Source organism: Euprymna scolopes, chromosome 2, assembly GCF_053919585.1.
Source record: "Euprymna scolopes isolate OS-2025 chromosome 2, ASM5391958v1, whole genome shotgun sequence".
Lineage (NCBI taxonomy): Eukaryota > Metazoa > Mollusca > Cephalopoda > Sepiida > Sepiolidae > Euprymna > Euprymna scolopes.
This window is the reverse complement of record NC_136483.1, coordinates 24,331,350-24,350,772: the sequence shown is the minus strand read 5'-3', so window position 1 is coordinate 24,350,772 and position 19,423 is coordinate 24,331,350. Positions and strand designations below refer to the sequence as shown.

At 35.2% G+C, this 19,423-nt stretch overlaps 1 protein-coding gene across 1 annotated transcript in view; it reads left to right on the top strand.

The window, feature by feature from the left end:
• Positions 1-19,423, top strand: part of LOC145289786 (forkhead-associated domain-containing protein 1-like) — a 129,844-nt gene that overhangs the window by 31,968 nt on the left and 78,453 nt on the right. Inside the window, exons 11-14 of the mRNA XM_080136437.1 lie at positions 1,026-1,214; positions 3,677-3,804; positions 9,405-9,485; positions 18,887-19,133. Of these exons, the coding sequence (XP_079992563.1) occupies positions 1,026-1,214; positions 3,677-3,804; positions 9,405-9,485; positions 18,887-19,133 (645 nt within the window). The remainder of the gene's footprint in view (positions 1-1,025; positions 1,215-3,676; positions 3,805-9,404; positions 9,486-18,886; positions 19,134-19,423) is intronic.

The following is a 19,423-nucleotide window of genomic DNA, read 5'->3' as shown; positions in this document are numbered from 1 at the left end:
GTGTGTGCAAGCACAAGGGGCTTACTTTGAAAGGGATTAGGGTCCAAATCCCGTCAGGTATGTGAAATATTTTTCTAGCCCAAGGTTGGATACTTTTTAGATGGGCTTCGTACTTTGAAAGATGAAAGCTTTTTTTTTTTTTTTTTACACAGTGATCACCACTTATCAAGGCCCGGAAGCCACTCATGGATAAGGGTTATTGCAAGTACACTACGTTAGTGTGGAGATTTGAAGTGTTTACTTAAGGGGGCGGTTCATTAGGAATTTGTTAACATTGGACTTGAAGACATCCAAGTTGTAGTCCGGTGGGAAGCAGGCAGACGGAACAGAGTTCCACAGGCGTGCAGTTCTAAGAAAGAAGCTTTGTTCATGGAATCCGCGTTTTGATTTAGGCACAGATATAGAGTGGGGGAAATTTTTCACAGTGGATTAAGCTAGACGGGTGTTTTTCATGAAAGATTGGCGAGGGGGGGACCAGAGATTGGAGCTCAGACGAGCACCTGCCATGAAAATAACGATAAAACAAGGATAGGCTCGCAACGTCTTTTCTGTGGGAGAGAGGTTGCAGGGTAGAGAAAAGGGCATCCCCACTAAACCATGAAGTCTATTTTGTACTCTGTCAAGGCATGATAGGCTGTTTTTGGCAGCTCCTGCCCAGATATGGCAACAGTATTCCATCCTTGGACGTACTTGGCTTGTTGAAGTTTTGAAAGTAAACGGTCTTGAATAAGAAATAGACAAAAGTTCATTATGTTCAGGAAGATAACTTTACATTGCTTGATCTCCAATTTAATTGGTGGGATTTCTTGAAAAACATTTTCATGTTTTTGATGGCTGAATGTAACCTTTTATTGTAACTATCTTTTCAACTGGGCTGATCGAATCTAAATTGTTTAACACGTTCCTGGGAAAACTTACTTGCTTACAAAGCTACAAATACACTTCACTCCAAGCAAAGCTCAAGGAAATTGTTATGGTTGATGATGTTGCTTCATTTGTTCTTGTTTTCTTTGATTTTTTGGTAGAGCCCAGCCACCATATTGAATGGCTTCAAAACAAATGGTCTGTTGCCCTGGAAGAGAATGAACAACTGAAAAAAAGAATAACCAAAAGTGATGAAAATCACAAAAGTGAAATGAAAATTGCTTTGGACTCAAAGGAAAAGGAAACCTTAGGGAGAATAAAAGAAGTCGAGGAAAAGACTATATTACAAGGTATTTATCACACATTGGTTGTTCCTACTCGGCGTTGCTTGGGAGTCTTTTTACTTTGATTTTAGTTTATTTTCTTTTTTTCTTGTTTTAAATATCCTCGTCTTTTTTTAAAAATCTTTTTCACTTCAAACATTATCAGGTGGAATGTAAGGGACTACTATTTAAGATTATGTCTAACAGAGGACTGTGGGATGTTAAGCAGTGAGGTGTCTGTTTACATTACATTTAAATTTCTGCGGGTTAGTACAGTCAAGGAAGCAGGAAACAGTGAGGAAATTCCAAAGTCTATTAGTTGGAGGGAAGAAACTATTTATTTGCTTTTCAGAATTTAGGGACCTCAACAATTGTTGTGTAATGGGGTACTTGTGACAAAAAGTTCACCGGAATGTGTCTACATGTCACTAAATGTCTATGGTGGTTCTTCATTGTCTGAACCCTGAATTATGTTGTTGCAGTCTATTTATGTTTCAATGCTATGATCATCTAAATATTCATACATGTGTGTGTGTGTGTGTGTGTGTGTGTGTGTGTGTGTGTGTGTGATACATGTATTTTCGACATACCTTATTTTCATGCGTCCTTGATCTGGATTTCATCTGGAATTCATTCTGTTCTTGGAGAGGAGGCTGGAGCCTGTTTGAACGAATATGCATTCACTTCCAAGACGATGGTTGGTTTATATAGTTTTTATTCATTTTCCAGGTGTTGATCGTAGAAGAATGGAAAGTGAATATCTTTGCTTGAGTGGTTAATTCTAGGTCACCATTCCGAGACACATCAGCTTCCTCCTCAGTGAAGGGGAGGGGACGACCTGTTAAACCGTCTGCACTGCTCAACGTCCAAATTCCAACTCCAATTATTCTTCTCAGCTAACGATCACATGGTAACATACACATACTACCGTCAGCTGATCAGATGCTTCCGGTGACTTGTCTGTGATATAGTTTTATTATATTTTGACAGCTTTTGTCAACATTCTTCATATTCATCTCTTGTTTATCTCTCCAGTTAGATAGATAGATAGATAACTAGATCGAGAGATATATCAATAATACACATAGATATATAGATAGATCGAGAGACAGATAAATAACTTACAAATACTTTCTACATAACACAATGAAGGAGTGGGATTTTGCTGCTTGTTGGGTTAGTCGGAAATATGTACGTCGTGAAGGGGCACAAGTGCTATGGGTTCATCAAAGCACATTTCATTACAGTACATTTCAGTGATGGGACAGAGGTTGGTGCTTGGCCGATAGTGAAGAATCTATTAGATTGGAGACTTTTTTGGATCCTGTCTAAGAATGAGTTAGTGGTAAATGTACAAGCCCAGGAATGGGATTTTGCCACTTATTGAGTTAGTAGTTGGGAGTATGTAAAACGAGGGGGCACAAGTGCAATGAGTTCATCAGAATTAAGAATGATAGACTAGTGGTAGATGCATCAGCCCAAATGTGCGAATGGTGGCTTTCTAAAGGTATATGATTTTCAGCTATACGGGTGTGGCTTCTCTCGGCAAAGGGAATTTTAATTTGTGAGATTTAAGGTGGAGTTCTTAATTTCTGTGAATCAATACATTTCTTGGTCATTTCTGTATATTTGCCTTATTTTGTCAGTTTGGGAGCATGCGTTGCATGTATATTAATGCGCTGATAGCAGTCTCTGTTTTTCTTTGCTGCTTTATTTAGACATTTGAATTAGTGAAAGCGTGCTGAGTTCTCTTTTTAACAGATTTCTGGATTTAGAATCTTGGAAATGTATTGGTAATTAAAAAAAAACAAAAACTATGGACATAATAATAATCGGTCACAAAACTTATACATTTTTATAATTTTATCTTAATTTGTTTGGAGTCTCTTTTTGTACAGAAAATGTGCATTTTTTTAGATGTCATTTTGAAACATGTCTTATTGATCATACTCAAGCTATTCATTCACGAATATTCGATTTAAAGATATTTAATCCTATAATGGTATCACATCGTGAAAATTATATATTTTTTTTACAAAGGGGTTACCACATATCAAGATTCGGAGGCCATTCGAGGATAAGGGTTAATGTGTGTGTTGTCGTCATTGAGACAGTAGCATAATAATCGTTTGGGGTGGAAATTTGGTATAATTAGATTATTTACGAGGACGGTTCAGTAAGAACTTATTTACATTGGACGTGGTGACAACAATATTGTAGTAGTCAGCTGGAAAGCAGATCGCCGTAACAGAGTTCTACAGACGAAAAGAAGCGTTGTTGATAGAATCCACATTTATGTTTAGGTGCCGACAAAGAGTAGGGGAATTTATTGATAGTGATTTGGGCTAAATGAGTGTTTTTTGTGAAAGATTGGTGAGGGGGGGGATCATAGATTGGAGCTCAGTCAAACACCTGCCATAAAAATATCGTTTCTTTTGTGGGAAAGTTAAAAAATAAAACTAACCATATTTTAAATATATTTTATACAGGCAAAGAAAACTTGGCGAAAGCAATGGAAGAAATTAAAAACATCGAAGCGGAAAAACAAGCCGCGGCCGTTAACAAAGAAAAAGAAAAGATTGAAGATTTGAGCTTAACTGTGGATTCCTTGAAAAAGGTCAGCATTGAATATTTGGATGATTTGATTTTAAAACTAATCACGGTTTTTCATTGGATCACCAATGAAGGTCAGTGAAGGAGAATCTGAGGCAATTTTAATTTTCGCCCCAATCCAGAGTGCCTCTTTTTGAGGAGCTGTATTTTCTTACTTTGAAACAAACCTTGCATTTAATCTGTGCTAGCCAGGAGCCAAAAAGTTGGCAACATTTTTTTAAAATTAAAATATACTTTTTTTTTTTTAAATTTCTAAGGTGATTTGTTTTTATGTAGATCCCTCTAAAAGGGGCAAACTAGATTGAGACATAAATAAAAAATTGCCTCAGTCGAGAATGATTTATCCTTCACTAAACTGAGCCAAACCAAAGAGATACTAAATCTAGGCGGGTTAAACCGGCTTCTTCTGAAGGAGGAAGTTCATGATATATCAAATTGACAAGCGGTCCCCAGTTGCAAGGACACCAAAGAATGAACTGTTTCTAGGAGCTAGCGCTGTGCGCGGACCGCCCAGGTGCCAGCACAGAAGCAGTGACACAATGTCACCCTCAATAAAAATTTTTCAATAAGGCTAAGATACCAAAAATACAGTGATGGAGACACAAAGTTTCGCAGGCGCACAAATGACCCCCTCCCCCCCACAATAATTTATGATCCCCTAGTTTTGTCCACTACCCTCAGAATTTTTTAATAATTTGTCAGGAAATTTCTGCTATTATACATAACAATGTTTTCAGTTTTCATGTGTTTCAGTTGCTACAATCTCGGTTACTAACAAGAAACATTGTTGTAACATTTAATTGGATGGTGTTTTAACTCTGCATCATTAATAACAACAAAGTAAAATACGAAGCCAAAAGTGCAATAATTCTAGTCTTGCCTGAGTATTCACTGAGATGCAATTTCCCAGTTAGATAACGATATATTTTTTAAATATATCTACTGCAGTTAACGATATTCTTTTGAATATATCTACTGCAGTTAACGATATTCTTTTGAATATATCTACTGCAGTTAACGATATTCTTTTGAATATATCTACTGCAGTTAACGATATTCTTTTGAATATATCTACTGCAGTTAACGATATTCTTTTGAATATATCTACTGCAGTTAACGATATTCCTTTGAATATATCTACTGCAGTTAACGATATTCCTTTGAATATATCTACTGCAGTTAACGATATTCTTTTGAATATATCTACTGCAGTTAACGATATTCTTTTGAATATATCTACTGCAGTTAACGATATTCTTTTGAATATATCTACTGCAGTTAACGATATTCTTTTGAATATATCTACTGCAGTTAACGATATTCTTTTGAATATGTCTACTGCAGTTAACGATATTCTTTTGAATATATCTACTGCAGTTAATGCTATACTTTTAAATACATCTACTGCAGTTAACGATATTCTTTTGAATATATCTACTGCAGTTAATGCTATACTTTTAAAGACATCTACTGCAGTTAACGATATTCTTTTGAATATATCTACTGCAGTTAATGCTATACTTTTAAAGACATCTACTGCAGTTAACGATATTCTTTTGAATATATCTACTGCAGTTAACAATATACTTTTAAATATGTCTACTGCAGTTAACGATATACTTTTAAACACACCTACTGCAGTTAGCGATGCAGGAAGGAGCTGATAACAGAACTACTGTTTGCAGACGACACTGCTCTGATAGCTCACAATCAAGCTCAGATGCAAAGGATAGTTGATGCTTTCTCTCAAACAGCCAGGAAGATAGGCCTACACATCAACATAGGGAAGACTGAAGTGATGTATCAGCCCTCACCAGATAACAACGACCCGCAAGAGCCTATAATAACAATCAACGGCAAGGTGCTAAAAGTTGTTGAAAACTTCAAATACCTTGGAAGCACTATAAGCACTGATTACCGTGCTGACAAAGAAATAAGCTGCCAAATTCAAAGCGCATGTGCCTCCTTTGGCAGGCTAGAAAAGAGGCTCTGAACAAGGGCTAGTATCCGGCTAGAGACAAAGTGCAGAGTCTACAAAGCCATCGTCCTGCCAGCCCTGCTGTTCTCAGCAGAGACCTACACTCGGTATAGAGAACACATAAGGAGATTGGAAGCCATCCAACAGAGACACCTGAGAAGGATCACGAAGATCAAACGGAGTGACTTTATACCAAACACAAAAGTTCTCAGGAGAGCAAACCTAAATAGTGTGGAAGCTACCCTTGCTACTATGCAACTACGATGGACCGGGCACATTACTAGAATGGAAGAAAACCGAATTCCAAAGATGATCTTCTATGGGGAACTGGAAAATGGAACCCGTATGGTAGGAGGTCAGAAGCTTCGCTACAAAGATGTAACAAAGCGGCACCTGAAGATCAATGTCGACAGTTTGGAGGAACAAGCCAAAGAAAGGAGTGGTTGGCGGAACAGTCTCTACAAAGGAAAGAAAGAAATAAAGAGAAAGATTGGAGAAGCCTTAGAGCTGAAACATTATAGACGATACAACCCTGGCACCCACATATGCAGTGTCTGTGACCGGATGTTTCACACAGAAAGAGGAATATGCCAACACCAAAGGATAAAGCACTGAGGCCCCGACTAGTCATCGTCAAGACTGACAGACTGCATGATGATGATGTGACTGCAGTTAACGATATACTTTTGAATATATCTACTGCAGTTTATCATTAAGTGGGACTTTGTTGAGTAATAGCAATATCTTACGCTGAATCTAAGATTCTTTCTGACAATAAGTGTTTCTGTGAGATCGTGTAAAAGAGGTTTCTCTACCATGAAACTTATAAAAAAATAGCTTCAGTCAACCATGAGCCAGTATAGATTGTTAGATCTGACTGTGCTGTCCACGGGCTTACAAAACAAACAGATTTTGACGATGTCATTGGTCAGTTTGCCACAATAAAAACAAGAAAATAATCATTCGAAGTCTATAATATCGAATGTCATTCTTTTGTGTATTGTAATGTTTTGTATTTAGTTGTTCTGAAAGTGAGCAGTTGCATTTAAAAATCTTTTGATTATTTTGTAGTATTGGATTTTGTTTGGATCATACTTGTAAACAATAAAGTACTTGTAAACAATAAAGTACCGGTCAGTAAAGTAAAGGTTGAGCATGTACAAAAATTTAGCTATGACTAACCATTCAACATAGGGTGAATCGGGGTCACTGGGGTGACATTCGAGTGGATCGCTCCAGGTGAGGTTTACTCTAGCTATGCCATTAGCTATACATTTTGTTTGCCAAACAAAATCTAACATGGACTGCAACTACTCCAAGTGTGGGGCAATTAATTAGAATCGGATTCGAGAATTGAAAAATTGGAACTTTCTAGAGTATCGGAATTGGAAAAATTTGTGCCTATATTCCGATGCCAAAAACATTGTTTTTTTGATTTGATTTTATTTAAAAAAAAAAAAAAATCTTCCACTGCTGGTAGTAATAAACCAATAATAATATTTATTGATTTAAACGTCTAGTAAAACTAAAATCTATAGATCACCCCCCCCCACTACAAAAGTGTGTTTTTACGTTTGAGAAAATATATGCACATTTAATTTTTTTTTTAAGGTGATTGGGCCCAAAATAACGATTTTATAGTTAAATATTTAGAGAATCAGAATTGGTCACCGTATCGGAATCGGGAATTTAGAACTAAATTGGTAATTGTATCGGAATCAAGAAAAATATTGGAATCGTCCCGTCACTACTTAAAATAAGTACTAGAATAGTCTTCATTAAAAGATAAATCTTGCATATTGTTGGTCAGCTTACAAATTCATTGGCACAGGTGAAAATTGAAAATATGTAGTTTTATTTAGAAACGTTTTTTGTTATGTGTACATTTTTAATTGAATAAGAGTTTGTAAATATTAAAACCTGTTTTAAATAGTAAAACGTTTTTCTTTAACAAAAATCTGGGCACCTTTATGACTTTTTTCACCACAGATTTTTGCACAACTGCTCATTAACTCGGCCAAAGTATTTTTTGTTTTCATTTTCAGAAGAGTTATCCTATTGAAAAGCGAAGACAATTCAAAATTAATGCTTGTTTTCTAACCAAACTTTCAAAACAAGTTCAATAAAGTAACGAAGTATAACAATAGAAAGCATAAAATAATGAAATATTTATTGAATTTAATTGAAAATTGTTAAAAATTTAGCAACAATATTTAAAAAAAAAATTTTAACTTACAAATAAAATGTAACATTTCATATTTTCAAATAATTATTTTCAAAATCAACATTTTTTAAATGCACAAATAAAATATATTATTCAGTGTAGAATATTATGAAATGAATAGAATGTATATAACTTTTTCTCCTTTTATTTTAATAAAAAGATAAATTACTTTAATTAAATAAAATAAATGTCTTAAGAATTTACATTTTTCATTAGTATAACTCGTGGCATCTTCTCTGGTTTTATTAGAAGCCATCTTTGATCATCTTTGTGTTTAGCCAAGAATCACACCGACATTTGATATGAATTGGGGTAAAAAAAACTATCGTTTTAATGAAGGAAGAATTCATTGCAACTTATCATAATAAAGGTCCATAAAAATTCCAGCCAAATCAACTCAGTAGTTTCCAAGAAAACTTCTACAGTAAATGTGGTATTTGCGGTAACTAACCCCTATTAATCCCTAATTGTGCATTAAACGAATACCATAATACTTAGTTTGCTGTACTTAATCATATCAAAGGTCCATATGAAATGTCAGTCAGATCGGCTTAGTTTCCGAGGGAAAAGTGGAAAGTACAAACACAGATAGATAAAAAGAAATATAATATCGATAAGAATCTGTATCTCTATTTTAATATCTATATGTATAAATATATATTCCGTTGTGTACAACACTAAGTATGTATTCTAATGAACAGTAACAGAAATATATATTATTTAATTGGAATTCATTATTGAGATGAGTATTATTTATTAATTTATTTCTTGCGGACTATTATCCTCATCTTTATTAGTTGTTGTTTCACAATGTTTCAGCCAACTATTTCTCTGGCCTTCGTCAGGTGGTAACTGCGATGAGATAGGAACTCTGAATCTCCTAACTACATCCTCAGCAATTTCTGCCATCCATAGTTATTGTCGTCTTCTTACCACGATTTGCCCAAGTAAGCATCTGGCCGGCTTTGGGTAGGATTGAAATAGAGACGTTGAATCTCTACGGTTCCAGGTAAGAATTGTCTGAAGCTAGCAGTTTCAATCCTACCCAAAGCCGGCCAGAGGCTTACTTGGAAAAATCGTGGTAAGAAGACAACGACTATAGATGGCAGTAATTGCTGAGAATGCAGTTAGGAGATTCAGAGTTCTTATCCCGTCGCGGTTACCATCTGACGAAGGCTAGAGGAATAGTTGGCCGAAATGTCGCGAAACAACAACTAATAAAGATGAGGATAATAGTCCGCAAGAAATAAATTAAGTAACAGAAATATATAAATTTCCTCAGCAAGGAGGCATTTCAAATACGATGCAAATAAAAATCAAGTACAAATAAAGATTATTTTATCTTGCTTCTTATAAATTACCTGCAAATTTTAACGTTTTTATTTTAATTCTTCTATGAAAGCTGATCAACAAAAAAGACAAAGAAACTGCGGACAAGTTGGAAGAAGCTAACAAAGTATTAACAGAAATGGAAGAATTAAAGGTGAGTTTTATTTGCTTTGTTTTTCTTACAAAAATTATGGCAGAACGCGAAATACGTGGAGCCTTTAGTAGGAATTGCTTGGAGTAGTTGCAGTCCACGTTAGTTGGCATCTACACACAAATTCATGAGGCACTCATTTTCCAAGTTAGGGACCTTTTCAAGTTGTCAAAGATGATGGTGAACACTTGTGTTCAAATACACACACACAAACACACACACACACACACACACACACACACACACACACACACACACACACACACACACACACATATATATACAAATCTAACCAGGTAAGACATGCCATCAACATACAAAAGCCAGAGTACATAAGCACCCCAAACACCAATGACCTCACATTCAGACCCATAATAACAGGACCAACATGCCCAACAAGCAAATTTAGCAACCTAATAGATATAATGTTACAGCCCTTCACCAATCTAGTCAGAAGTTATGTAAGAGATGACACACACTTCCTTAGCTCCCTACTACAAACAGTAGAAGATGGGACAATACTAGCCACATTCGATGTTAGCAGCCTATACAGCAATATTCCACACAACTTAGGAAAAGAAGCTATCTCATATTGGATTGACAAACATACACAGACTTTAAACCCCAGATTCACAAAACAATTTGTGATTGACAGCATTGACATAATCCTCAATAACAACTCTTTCCAATTCAATAATGACAACTACATCCAAATACTAGGCACAGCAATGGGTACTAAAATGGCACCAACATATGCCACTCTTATACTCGCCTTCCTAGAAGAGACCCTTTATGAAAGGATAGAGCAGAAATACGGGCACAATATAACAACACTCTTCATAAAATCTTGGAAAAGGTACTTAGATGACTGCTTTATCCTCTGGAAGACCACATGGGGGGACATCAGAGAACTCCACACTTTGCTACAAAATATACACCCAAAAATAAACTTCACCCTAGAACAAAGCCCCACAGAACTACCTTTCCTAGACATCTTAATAACAATCAAAAACAACAGCATAATTACAGACATCTACCACAAACCCACAGACACTAAACAATACCTCCACTTTAAAAGCCACCATCCTAAAAACTGTCTAAAATCAATACCCTACGCATGCATCCGATTGCTGCTGGTTTTATAAAAATATGCCGCGTATTTGTTAAATCGTAAATAAATTATATATATTTTTATAAAAATGTATTTGTTGCTGTTTTCATTCAAGTGTTCGATTTCAGCATACCATTAATGCCGACGACAGAAAGCTGCCTATAGCGACGCAATGAACACGCAACAAGCAACGATGGGAAGATGCCTGCAATGACCACACATAATGCGACCCATGCCAGACAGTTATAACCGACAACGGATCGACCCGTTTTCGTTGTTTCCAGCATGTGTCTATCGTTTAGATACCCTTAGATATCGTTTATTCCCCGAGGTGCTAGTTGCGTTCCCAAGTAACCCTCCCGGGGAGCGATAGTGTCACAATATATATATATATATATATATATATATATATATATATATATATATATATATATGATAGATAAATATTATTTCGTCATATTACACGTCCTCACTTACTTTTATATGTCAGAGAATTAAAATACCAATACCAAGGAATTGGAGCACCATCCAGACCTCCACTGGAAGATTATAGAGAACACTGAAATCTTGGAGAGGATTATTGCCACTTAAATTCCAGAGAAAGCCAATGATTATTATCACTAAGACTACATTTGATGTTGCCAGTAAGCGATCAGTAGTAATAACTTATATGATAAGTAATAATAACAATAATAAAAATGATAATAATAATAAATACTCCCCCCCACACACAAATTGTAGTGTCAGCATAAACAGGTGCCACACCAAATAATTGAGCACTGTCTGGGAAGTATAAACTAAGAGGCAGTCAACTAGCATTTATGCAATGTTCATGACTTCATTCCTTCGGACCCTCTGGATTGGCTAATGTCTGCGTCCAAATTGTGCGCTTATTAATTATTATTTCCCTTCATTCTCGTGGCTGGATTCGAATCTCCTGACCAGCAGTAATTGTCATCCTACACTGATGATTGCATAAGCATGAAAAACTAGTATAAAAGAATAATTATTATTTCATCATAATTATATATACATATATATGTATGTATATATATATATATATATATATATATATATATATATATATATATATATATATATATATGATTACTTAATTTAATCACATAAATTGATATACAAAAGTATAAATCTATGCGTAAACTCTAAGTATTTACTTCAACAGTGCTCAATGCGTAGATAGAGCTAGGTAGTAAGTTATAAAATATATATGGCCATTAATTGCCATATATATTTTATAACTTACTATATATATATATATATATATATATATTAAAATGAGTGGAGTAACCAACAACTGTTATGTTTTTTATGCCTATTTTATTATTTCATTTTTATTCTTTAATTATTTAGATCATTGAAATAATGTTTTGAAATAATTTTAACGCGTTTTGGACGTTCTTTAAAGTGTCATCTACAGAAAGTTTGTAAAATATTCAAAATGTAAAATATTCAAAATGTAAAATATTCAAAATGTAGAATAACGTTTTTGCTAACCATTTTAATGATAGATGATTCCAAGAATTGGGAAGATTTGTAAATGTTTCTAAATGTTTTCATTAGTATATTTCTCCAGTTTCTTTGTTTATTGGAGGTCAGTAAAAAGCAAAGAACAACAACATTCAGTAACCATGTACTATTATTTGCACAACGTTTCATCGATATAACCCTAACCTCCAACCTTGATCAGGTGTAAATCATGGATCCATGGCACAGTCGATAGAATACTTGGAAAAATTCAGTAGTAAAAGTTACACTCTTCCGGAGGTTGAAGGTCTAATCCTCAGTGTAAGTAACACCCAAAATACAATTGTGAATTACTTTGGACCTCCACTCAGTCATGGCTGACGGAACGAGAACATACAACCCATGTGAATTAAATAAAGCATTCCATTTGAAATTCTATGCAGATTTCCACGTTTGACAGAAAGATTCCTGAGTTCAACAAGATATAACTGAAGAAGGTCGAAGGTTTCATCGACCAAAACATTGTGCAAATAACACTCAAGATGAGAACATAAGACTGAAGAATTTAAATAATACGTACAATCTGATAATTGGATCTAAGAGAGATGCAATGTCAGTTTTGAGTAATGCTTCAAAAAGAATCAAATCTTAAACAAAGCACTGTGCTAGCTGAATATTCAACAGATTCCCACGAACACTAAAAAGCAAATGGCTTTAATTGCTACCCTTTTTCTCCACTTCATTGAGATTCGCTCTTTTCATCACTTTAAAAGAAAATCGGTTTTCACAGGAATATTTTGCAACAAATTAAAATCATTTCAAACTTGAAAAAATGACTGAGTGAAATTAAACTAGTCTATAAAACAGTGCTTTAGTAAACTGTAATCAGAGTTATTCTGGGGGACAACTTGATGCAACACAACATGCGCCTTATCATCAATAACACTCATCCGGTAACGTATTGGGGCTCTACAATGACTGGCGAGTAGGTCAGCTAGATTAAATATGCAGTTTGCACGGTTAATGTTGAAGATAAGAATAACAAATATTTGAAAAGAATCGAATTTATAAACAAATAACAATCGAGCTGAATTAAAAGTATACAAACAATAACAAGGACAATAACGAACATTGGTTTCATTTTTAAAAACGTCAAAGATGATGCAATTGCAGTTTCATTTTTTAAAAATGCAATTGTTATTCCGGGAGAGGTTAAAAGCTTGAAGAATAAAAGAAAACAGCTTATGATATAGTAACGAAAAATGGAGAGTTAAGATCAATCTGTTGGGAAGTGGAGACGTCGAATGATCCAATAATGTAGTTAATCAAGGAGCGTAGAATTGAGTTCTCAAAGACTTACCCAGCAATGCAACTCAACCTGACATGCATCCAAAACTAAAGACACCTAGAACTGGAACAAGGAAGTTGTCTTGTGTTAATCTGCATGCTACTCAATTTCGGAGACATTTATTTCAGCAACAAAGGAACCAGCGCATTGTCTGTGCACCACCAGCGCATGAAGTTATTAGTGTCAATGACCATGTACTTGAACTGGAGACAGTAGTCCATTAAGACTGGCATGTTAAAGACTTGTCTCGGATAATATAATTTGTCCTGTTTATTAAACTTGTTTATTGTATGTGTTTATATGCTTTGATACATTGATATGCCGTATGTTACATACACCCATGACAATGAAAAGAGATTTTATACATATATGTAACACGCACACATTGCCACACAACACTTTTCAAGACAATAAATTGCGATTTTATATCTATACTAGCTGTACCCTGCCACGCGTTGCTGTGGCTCAAATTGGCGCAATGGAAAAAGTTCCAAAATGAGAAAAAGCATGTTTCTTATAGGTTTAAATTTCCATTTTGCATGGGTACAGTTTTTGTTGTTCCATTTTCTTAGCTGATATAGAGATTTTCCGGTTTGGTGACTCTTGAATATGTAACCTAAATTGTCCATGTGAAAAAACAGTCAGTGTGTAACTGTAAGGCCCACAATTGTAAAGATTGTTCCCTGTGCTTTGTTGATGGTTATTGCAAATGACAATAAAATTGGAAAGTGCAATTTGCTAAAGTGTAATGATGTATTCGGTGGAATCATAGGAATGCATGGAATGAAGATATATTCATCTGTGAAAGGTCCTGTTAAGATTGTTGTTTCTATGATATTGTTTGTTAATTTTTTTTACTGCAAGCTATGTGCCATTGCAAAGCTTGGATTGGTTTATATTTCACAACATGATAATTAGTACACCAAATTTCAGTTGCAATACATGCGGTGGCATCCCTGGCAAATATAACTGTTGGATAATTAACCACTTTATCTGCTTTCACAACAGTGTCGATGGATTTGTATTTGACTACCTCACTTGGAATTTTACATTGAATAATAGCGTTAAGTTCATGGGCATCTTTGTATTGACCTGCAAGAATAGCTCATTCACTCAGTCAAATGGAATTGTTATAATTTGAATATCTGCAAAAACCTTTTAAACTAACTATTCTTTTGATGAAATAAACAGAAATTACAGAAGTTAAAAGTCAAAGAATTTTGCCCTTAACTCTGATCAGCTGGCACTTTTTCGTACCCAATTTCCCACAAGTGATGCAAAAGTTTTTGTGCGGATCGAACAGTCTGCAACTGTACATGCATATTTTGAGTTAAGTTTAATGTCTTCACATGGAACAAAAAAGTAGAGTATTTGAGGCAAGCATTTATTTCATCTGCTGGTGTTGATTGAAGAATAACAGGTAACATTTGTCTGAAATCTCCTGCAAGCAATATTACTGCATTCCCAAATGGTCTGACATTGCCACACAAATCTTGCAAGGATCGACCAAGAGCCTCAAGTGATTTTTTGCGTACCATTGTGCATTCATCCTAAACAATAAGTTTGCATTTCTGCAATATTTTTCCCCATATTGGATGTTTTGGAGATGTCGAACATGAGATTTTTGAAAAATTGAATGTTTTAAAATAGAATAAATAATTCTTCTACTTGGCACCAAGGTCGCAGGTATTCCTCATGCAGCAAGGGCTAAGGCTATGTCATTTTGTTACCAAATGGCTGCCAAAATCAATTTAATTAGAAAGGTTTTACCAGTTACTTCTGGTGCTGTTCAAGGTAGCAGTAATTTCCAAATAACTTCTATTCTCACAGTCAGTAAATTAGGTGACTAAAATAGGATTTATCCATGTTTTGACAATGCCTTATTCACTGTAATTAATTTAGGAGACTAAAATAGGATGAGGGATTAGAGATGAACAGATAGAGAGGAAGATATATAGATAGAAAAGAGACAGTGAGAGGAAAATAGAGAAAAAGAAGGAGATAGAGAGATAAAGGGATTGATAGATAAACAGAGAGAGGGGGAGAGTTAGAAACAGAGAGGGATGAGACAGAGGAAAGGAGAGAGATTGAGGGAGTTAGAGAGAGAAAGGGGCTCAAAGAGAGATGGAAAGGGTGATATAGAGAGAATAACGTTTTTGCTGACCATTTTAATGATAGATGATTCCAAGAATTGGGAAGATTTGTAAATGTTTCTAAATGTTTTCATTAGTATATTTCTCCAGTTTCTTTGTTTATTGGAGGTCAGTAAAAAGCAAAGAACAACAACATTCAGTAACCATGTTCTATTATTTGCACAACGTTTCATCGATATAACCCTAACCTCCAACCTTGATCAGATGTAAATCATGGATCCATGGCACAGTCGATAGAATACTTGGAAAAATTCAGTAGTAAAAGTTACACTCTTCCGGAGGTTGAAGGTCTAATCCTCAGTGTAAGTAACACCCAAAATACAATTGTGAATTACTTTGGACCTCCACTCAGTCATGGCTGACGGAACGAGAACATACAACCCATGTGAATTAAATAAAGCATTCCATTTGAAATTCTATGCAGATTTCCACGTTTGACAGAAAGATTCCTGAGTTCAACAAGATATAACTGAAGAAGGTCGAAGGTTTCATCGACCAAAACATTGTGCAAATAACACTCAAGATGAGAACATTAGACTGAAGAATTTAAATAATACGTACAATCTGATAATTGGATCTAAGAGAGATGCAATGTCAGTTTTGAGTAATGCTTCAAAAAGAATCAAATCTTTAACAAAGCACTGTGCTAGCTGAATATTCAACAGATTCCCACGAACACTAAAAAGCAAATGGCTTTAATTGCTACCCTTTTTCTCCACTTCATTGAGATTCGCTCTTTTCATCACTTTAAAAGAAAATCGGTTTTCACAGGAATATTTTACAACAAATGAAAATCATTTCAAATTTGAAAAAAATGACTGAGTGAAATTAAACAAGTCTATAAAACAGTGCTTTAGTAAACTGTAATCAGAGTTCTTCTGGGGGACAACTTGATGCAACACAACATGCGCCTTATCATCAACAACACTCATCCGGTAACGTATTGGGGCTCTACAATGACTGGCGAGTAGGTCAGCTAGATTAAATATGCAGTTTGCACGGTTAATGTTGAAGATAAGAATAACAAATATTTGAAAAGAATCGAATTTATAAACAAATAACAATCGAGCTGAATTAAAAGTATACAAACAATAACAGTCTAAGGACAATAACGAACATTGGTTTCATTTTTAAAAACGTCAAAGATGATGCAATTGCAGTTTCATTTTTTAAAAATGCAATTGTTATTCCGGGAGAGGTTAAAAGCTTGTAGAATAAAAGAAAACAGCTTATGATATAGTAACGAAAAGTGGAGAGTTAAGATCAATCTGTTGGGAAGTGGAGACGTCGAATGATCCAATAATGTAGTTAATCAAAGGAGCGTAGAATTGAGTTCTCAAAGACTTACCCAGCAATGCAACTCAACCTGACATGCATCCAAAACTAAAGACACCTAGAACTGGAACAAGGAAGTTGTCTTGTGTTAATCTGCATGCTACTCAATTTCGGAGACATTTATTTCAGCAACAAAGGAACCAGTGTAACGCAAGGTATGTCCCTTTGTCTGTGTACCACCAGCGCATGAAGTTATTAGTGTCAATGACCATGTACTTGAACTGGAGACAGTAGTCCATTAAGACTGGCATGTTAAAGACTTGTCTCGGATAATATAATTTGTCCTGTTTATTAAACTTGTTTATTGTATGTGTTTATACGCTTTGATACATTGATATGCCGTATGTTACATACACTCATGACAACGAAAAGAGATGTTATACATACATGTAACAAGCACACATTGGCACGCAACTCTTTTTAAGACAATAAATTGCGATTTTATATACGCATAAGAGGATACAACATACATGGTCATATAACATGTCGTTGTTTGTAGTGCCATAAAGACTTGATATGACTATATGACAATCCTAGAAAACTTGAATGCACCACGATAAAATTCCTTTAAGCCTGCTGCCTTTTCTCCACCCAGAAGGTAAACCAGCATACACTCAATGGAACTTTAAAAACGAACTCCCTGGCGCTTTTATTTAAGAGCTTTAAAACATTTCAACAAACTTTGGTCTTTCAAGGCATATTTAACAGTTCCGTAAAATTGTTGACATAAATATATTTTATTTATTCATTCATGTTTTCTCCCTTGCTTTCCAAAATTCGTGTTGTTCTATTAACTCTTGCTAACTGGTGACCCATTTATAACATTTATGTTTCTATCCATCTTTTTTCATTTGTTGATTTAACTACATGTATATTAACTGTTAGTTGTGTTCTTGGCATTTTTCAAAGGCATTACTATCACCAAAAATACATTATTCAAAGCAAGGAGCGTCTTTTAATTTGTTATGATATATTGAAACAAAATTTATTTTTTTCTTGGAGTATGAAGACTCTCAAATGTTTGGGAGCTGGGGCGATTGGGACATTTGAGAGAATACTAATCTGAGACATCTCTTTTCCAAGGAATGATATGGAACAGGAAGACCTTGAGTCAGTAGTGAAATGGGGACATGGATGAATGGTAACATTCAATCTTGCAAAGACTAAGCTTCTTTCCTTTAATAATTACAAGAAACCTTCTCAACCACTGACAGCCATGGCTAATGATAAACTACCTGAAACTCTTTGTTCAAACTCCTCAGCTAAACGTTCTTAGGAAAAATGAATTGGAACAGATACATTGAGTGCAGAAGAAGGTGGTCTCTCTTTACCGTGCTAGAGGGTTACTTATGCCCGAGAGTATCTTGTACCTCTACAAGGCCACCACCCGCCCATGTATGGAATATTGTTGCCACATATGGGCTGGTGCATCTGCTACTCGCCTTTCTCTTTCTTCTAGACAGCGTTCAAAAAAGAGTTGTCAACCTGAGAGGTACAACTCTGTCAACCAAACTTTAACCCTTGTCCTATCAACGAAATATTGCATCCTCGAGCCTATTTTATAAGTATTTTAATAAAAGGTGCTCTGACGAACTTAAATCTCTTATACCCCTCGATGTAAGTACCTGCGACAAACCTGACAAGCAGCAAAATCTCACCCCTACACAGTAGTGGTCCTTAGATGCTTGAAAGGTTTTTACTCTTATAGTTTACTCCCTCGAACTGCTAGACTTTGGAATTCCCTCCAAGCTTCCTGCTCTCCAAACTGCAGAAATTTAAGTGTAATGTGAACAAAAATCTTGCTACTCAACCCCATACATAGTGTCCCTGCTAATAATGTCCCAAATAGTTGCCCTCTACATCGAAGTGGCACTGTGCTTTGTTTTGGGTGAAATAGCCGTAATAAAAAATTTCCTTTATCCGTTTGTATTGAAATTCTACTCAATCTTATAGTTGTTCTTTGCATTTTCAGGTTGCTAAATCTAATTTGGAAGAAAAACTGCAGAAAGCAGACGATGAACTCGGGTTTCAAGCAGAACAAAACAAACTTGCATTACAAACTGAGAATAACAATCGTGAAAAAGAGATATTGACGTATAAGGAACAAATTAAGCAGCATTCAATAACGATTTGTAGTTTGGAAGAGAAATTAGCGAAGACAACAAAAGTTCACAAGGAATCGATGGATCAAATTGTCACGCTGGAGAAAAAACTGCATGGTGAGTATCCTGTATAGAGTTTTGTCAGGTCAACCTGGCATGAGGATGCTTTTCCCTACAAGTAAACCCTGACTATCAATAATTTACCCCACTCATTATCTGTGCCTAAACTTAAACGTATATTCCATGAACAAAGCTTCTTTCTTAAAACTGCACGCCTGTGGAACTCTTTCCTGTTTCCCTGCTTTCCAGCTGACTACAATATGATTTTTGTTTAACGGCGGCTTTTATATTTCACTAGTGCTTGCATTAGTTATGATTCAATCAGATTCATTGAGTTACTATATCCT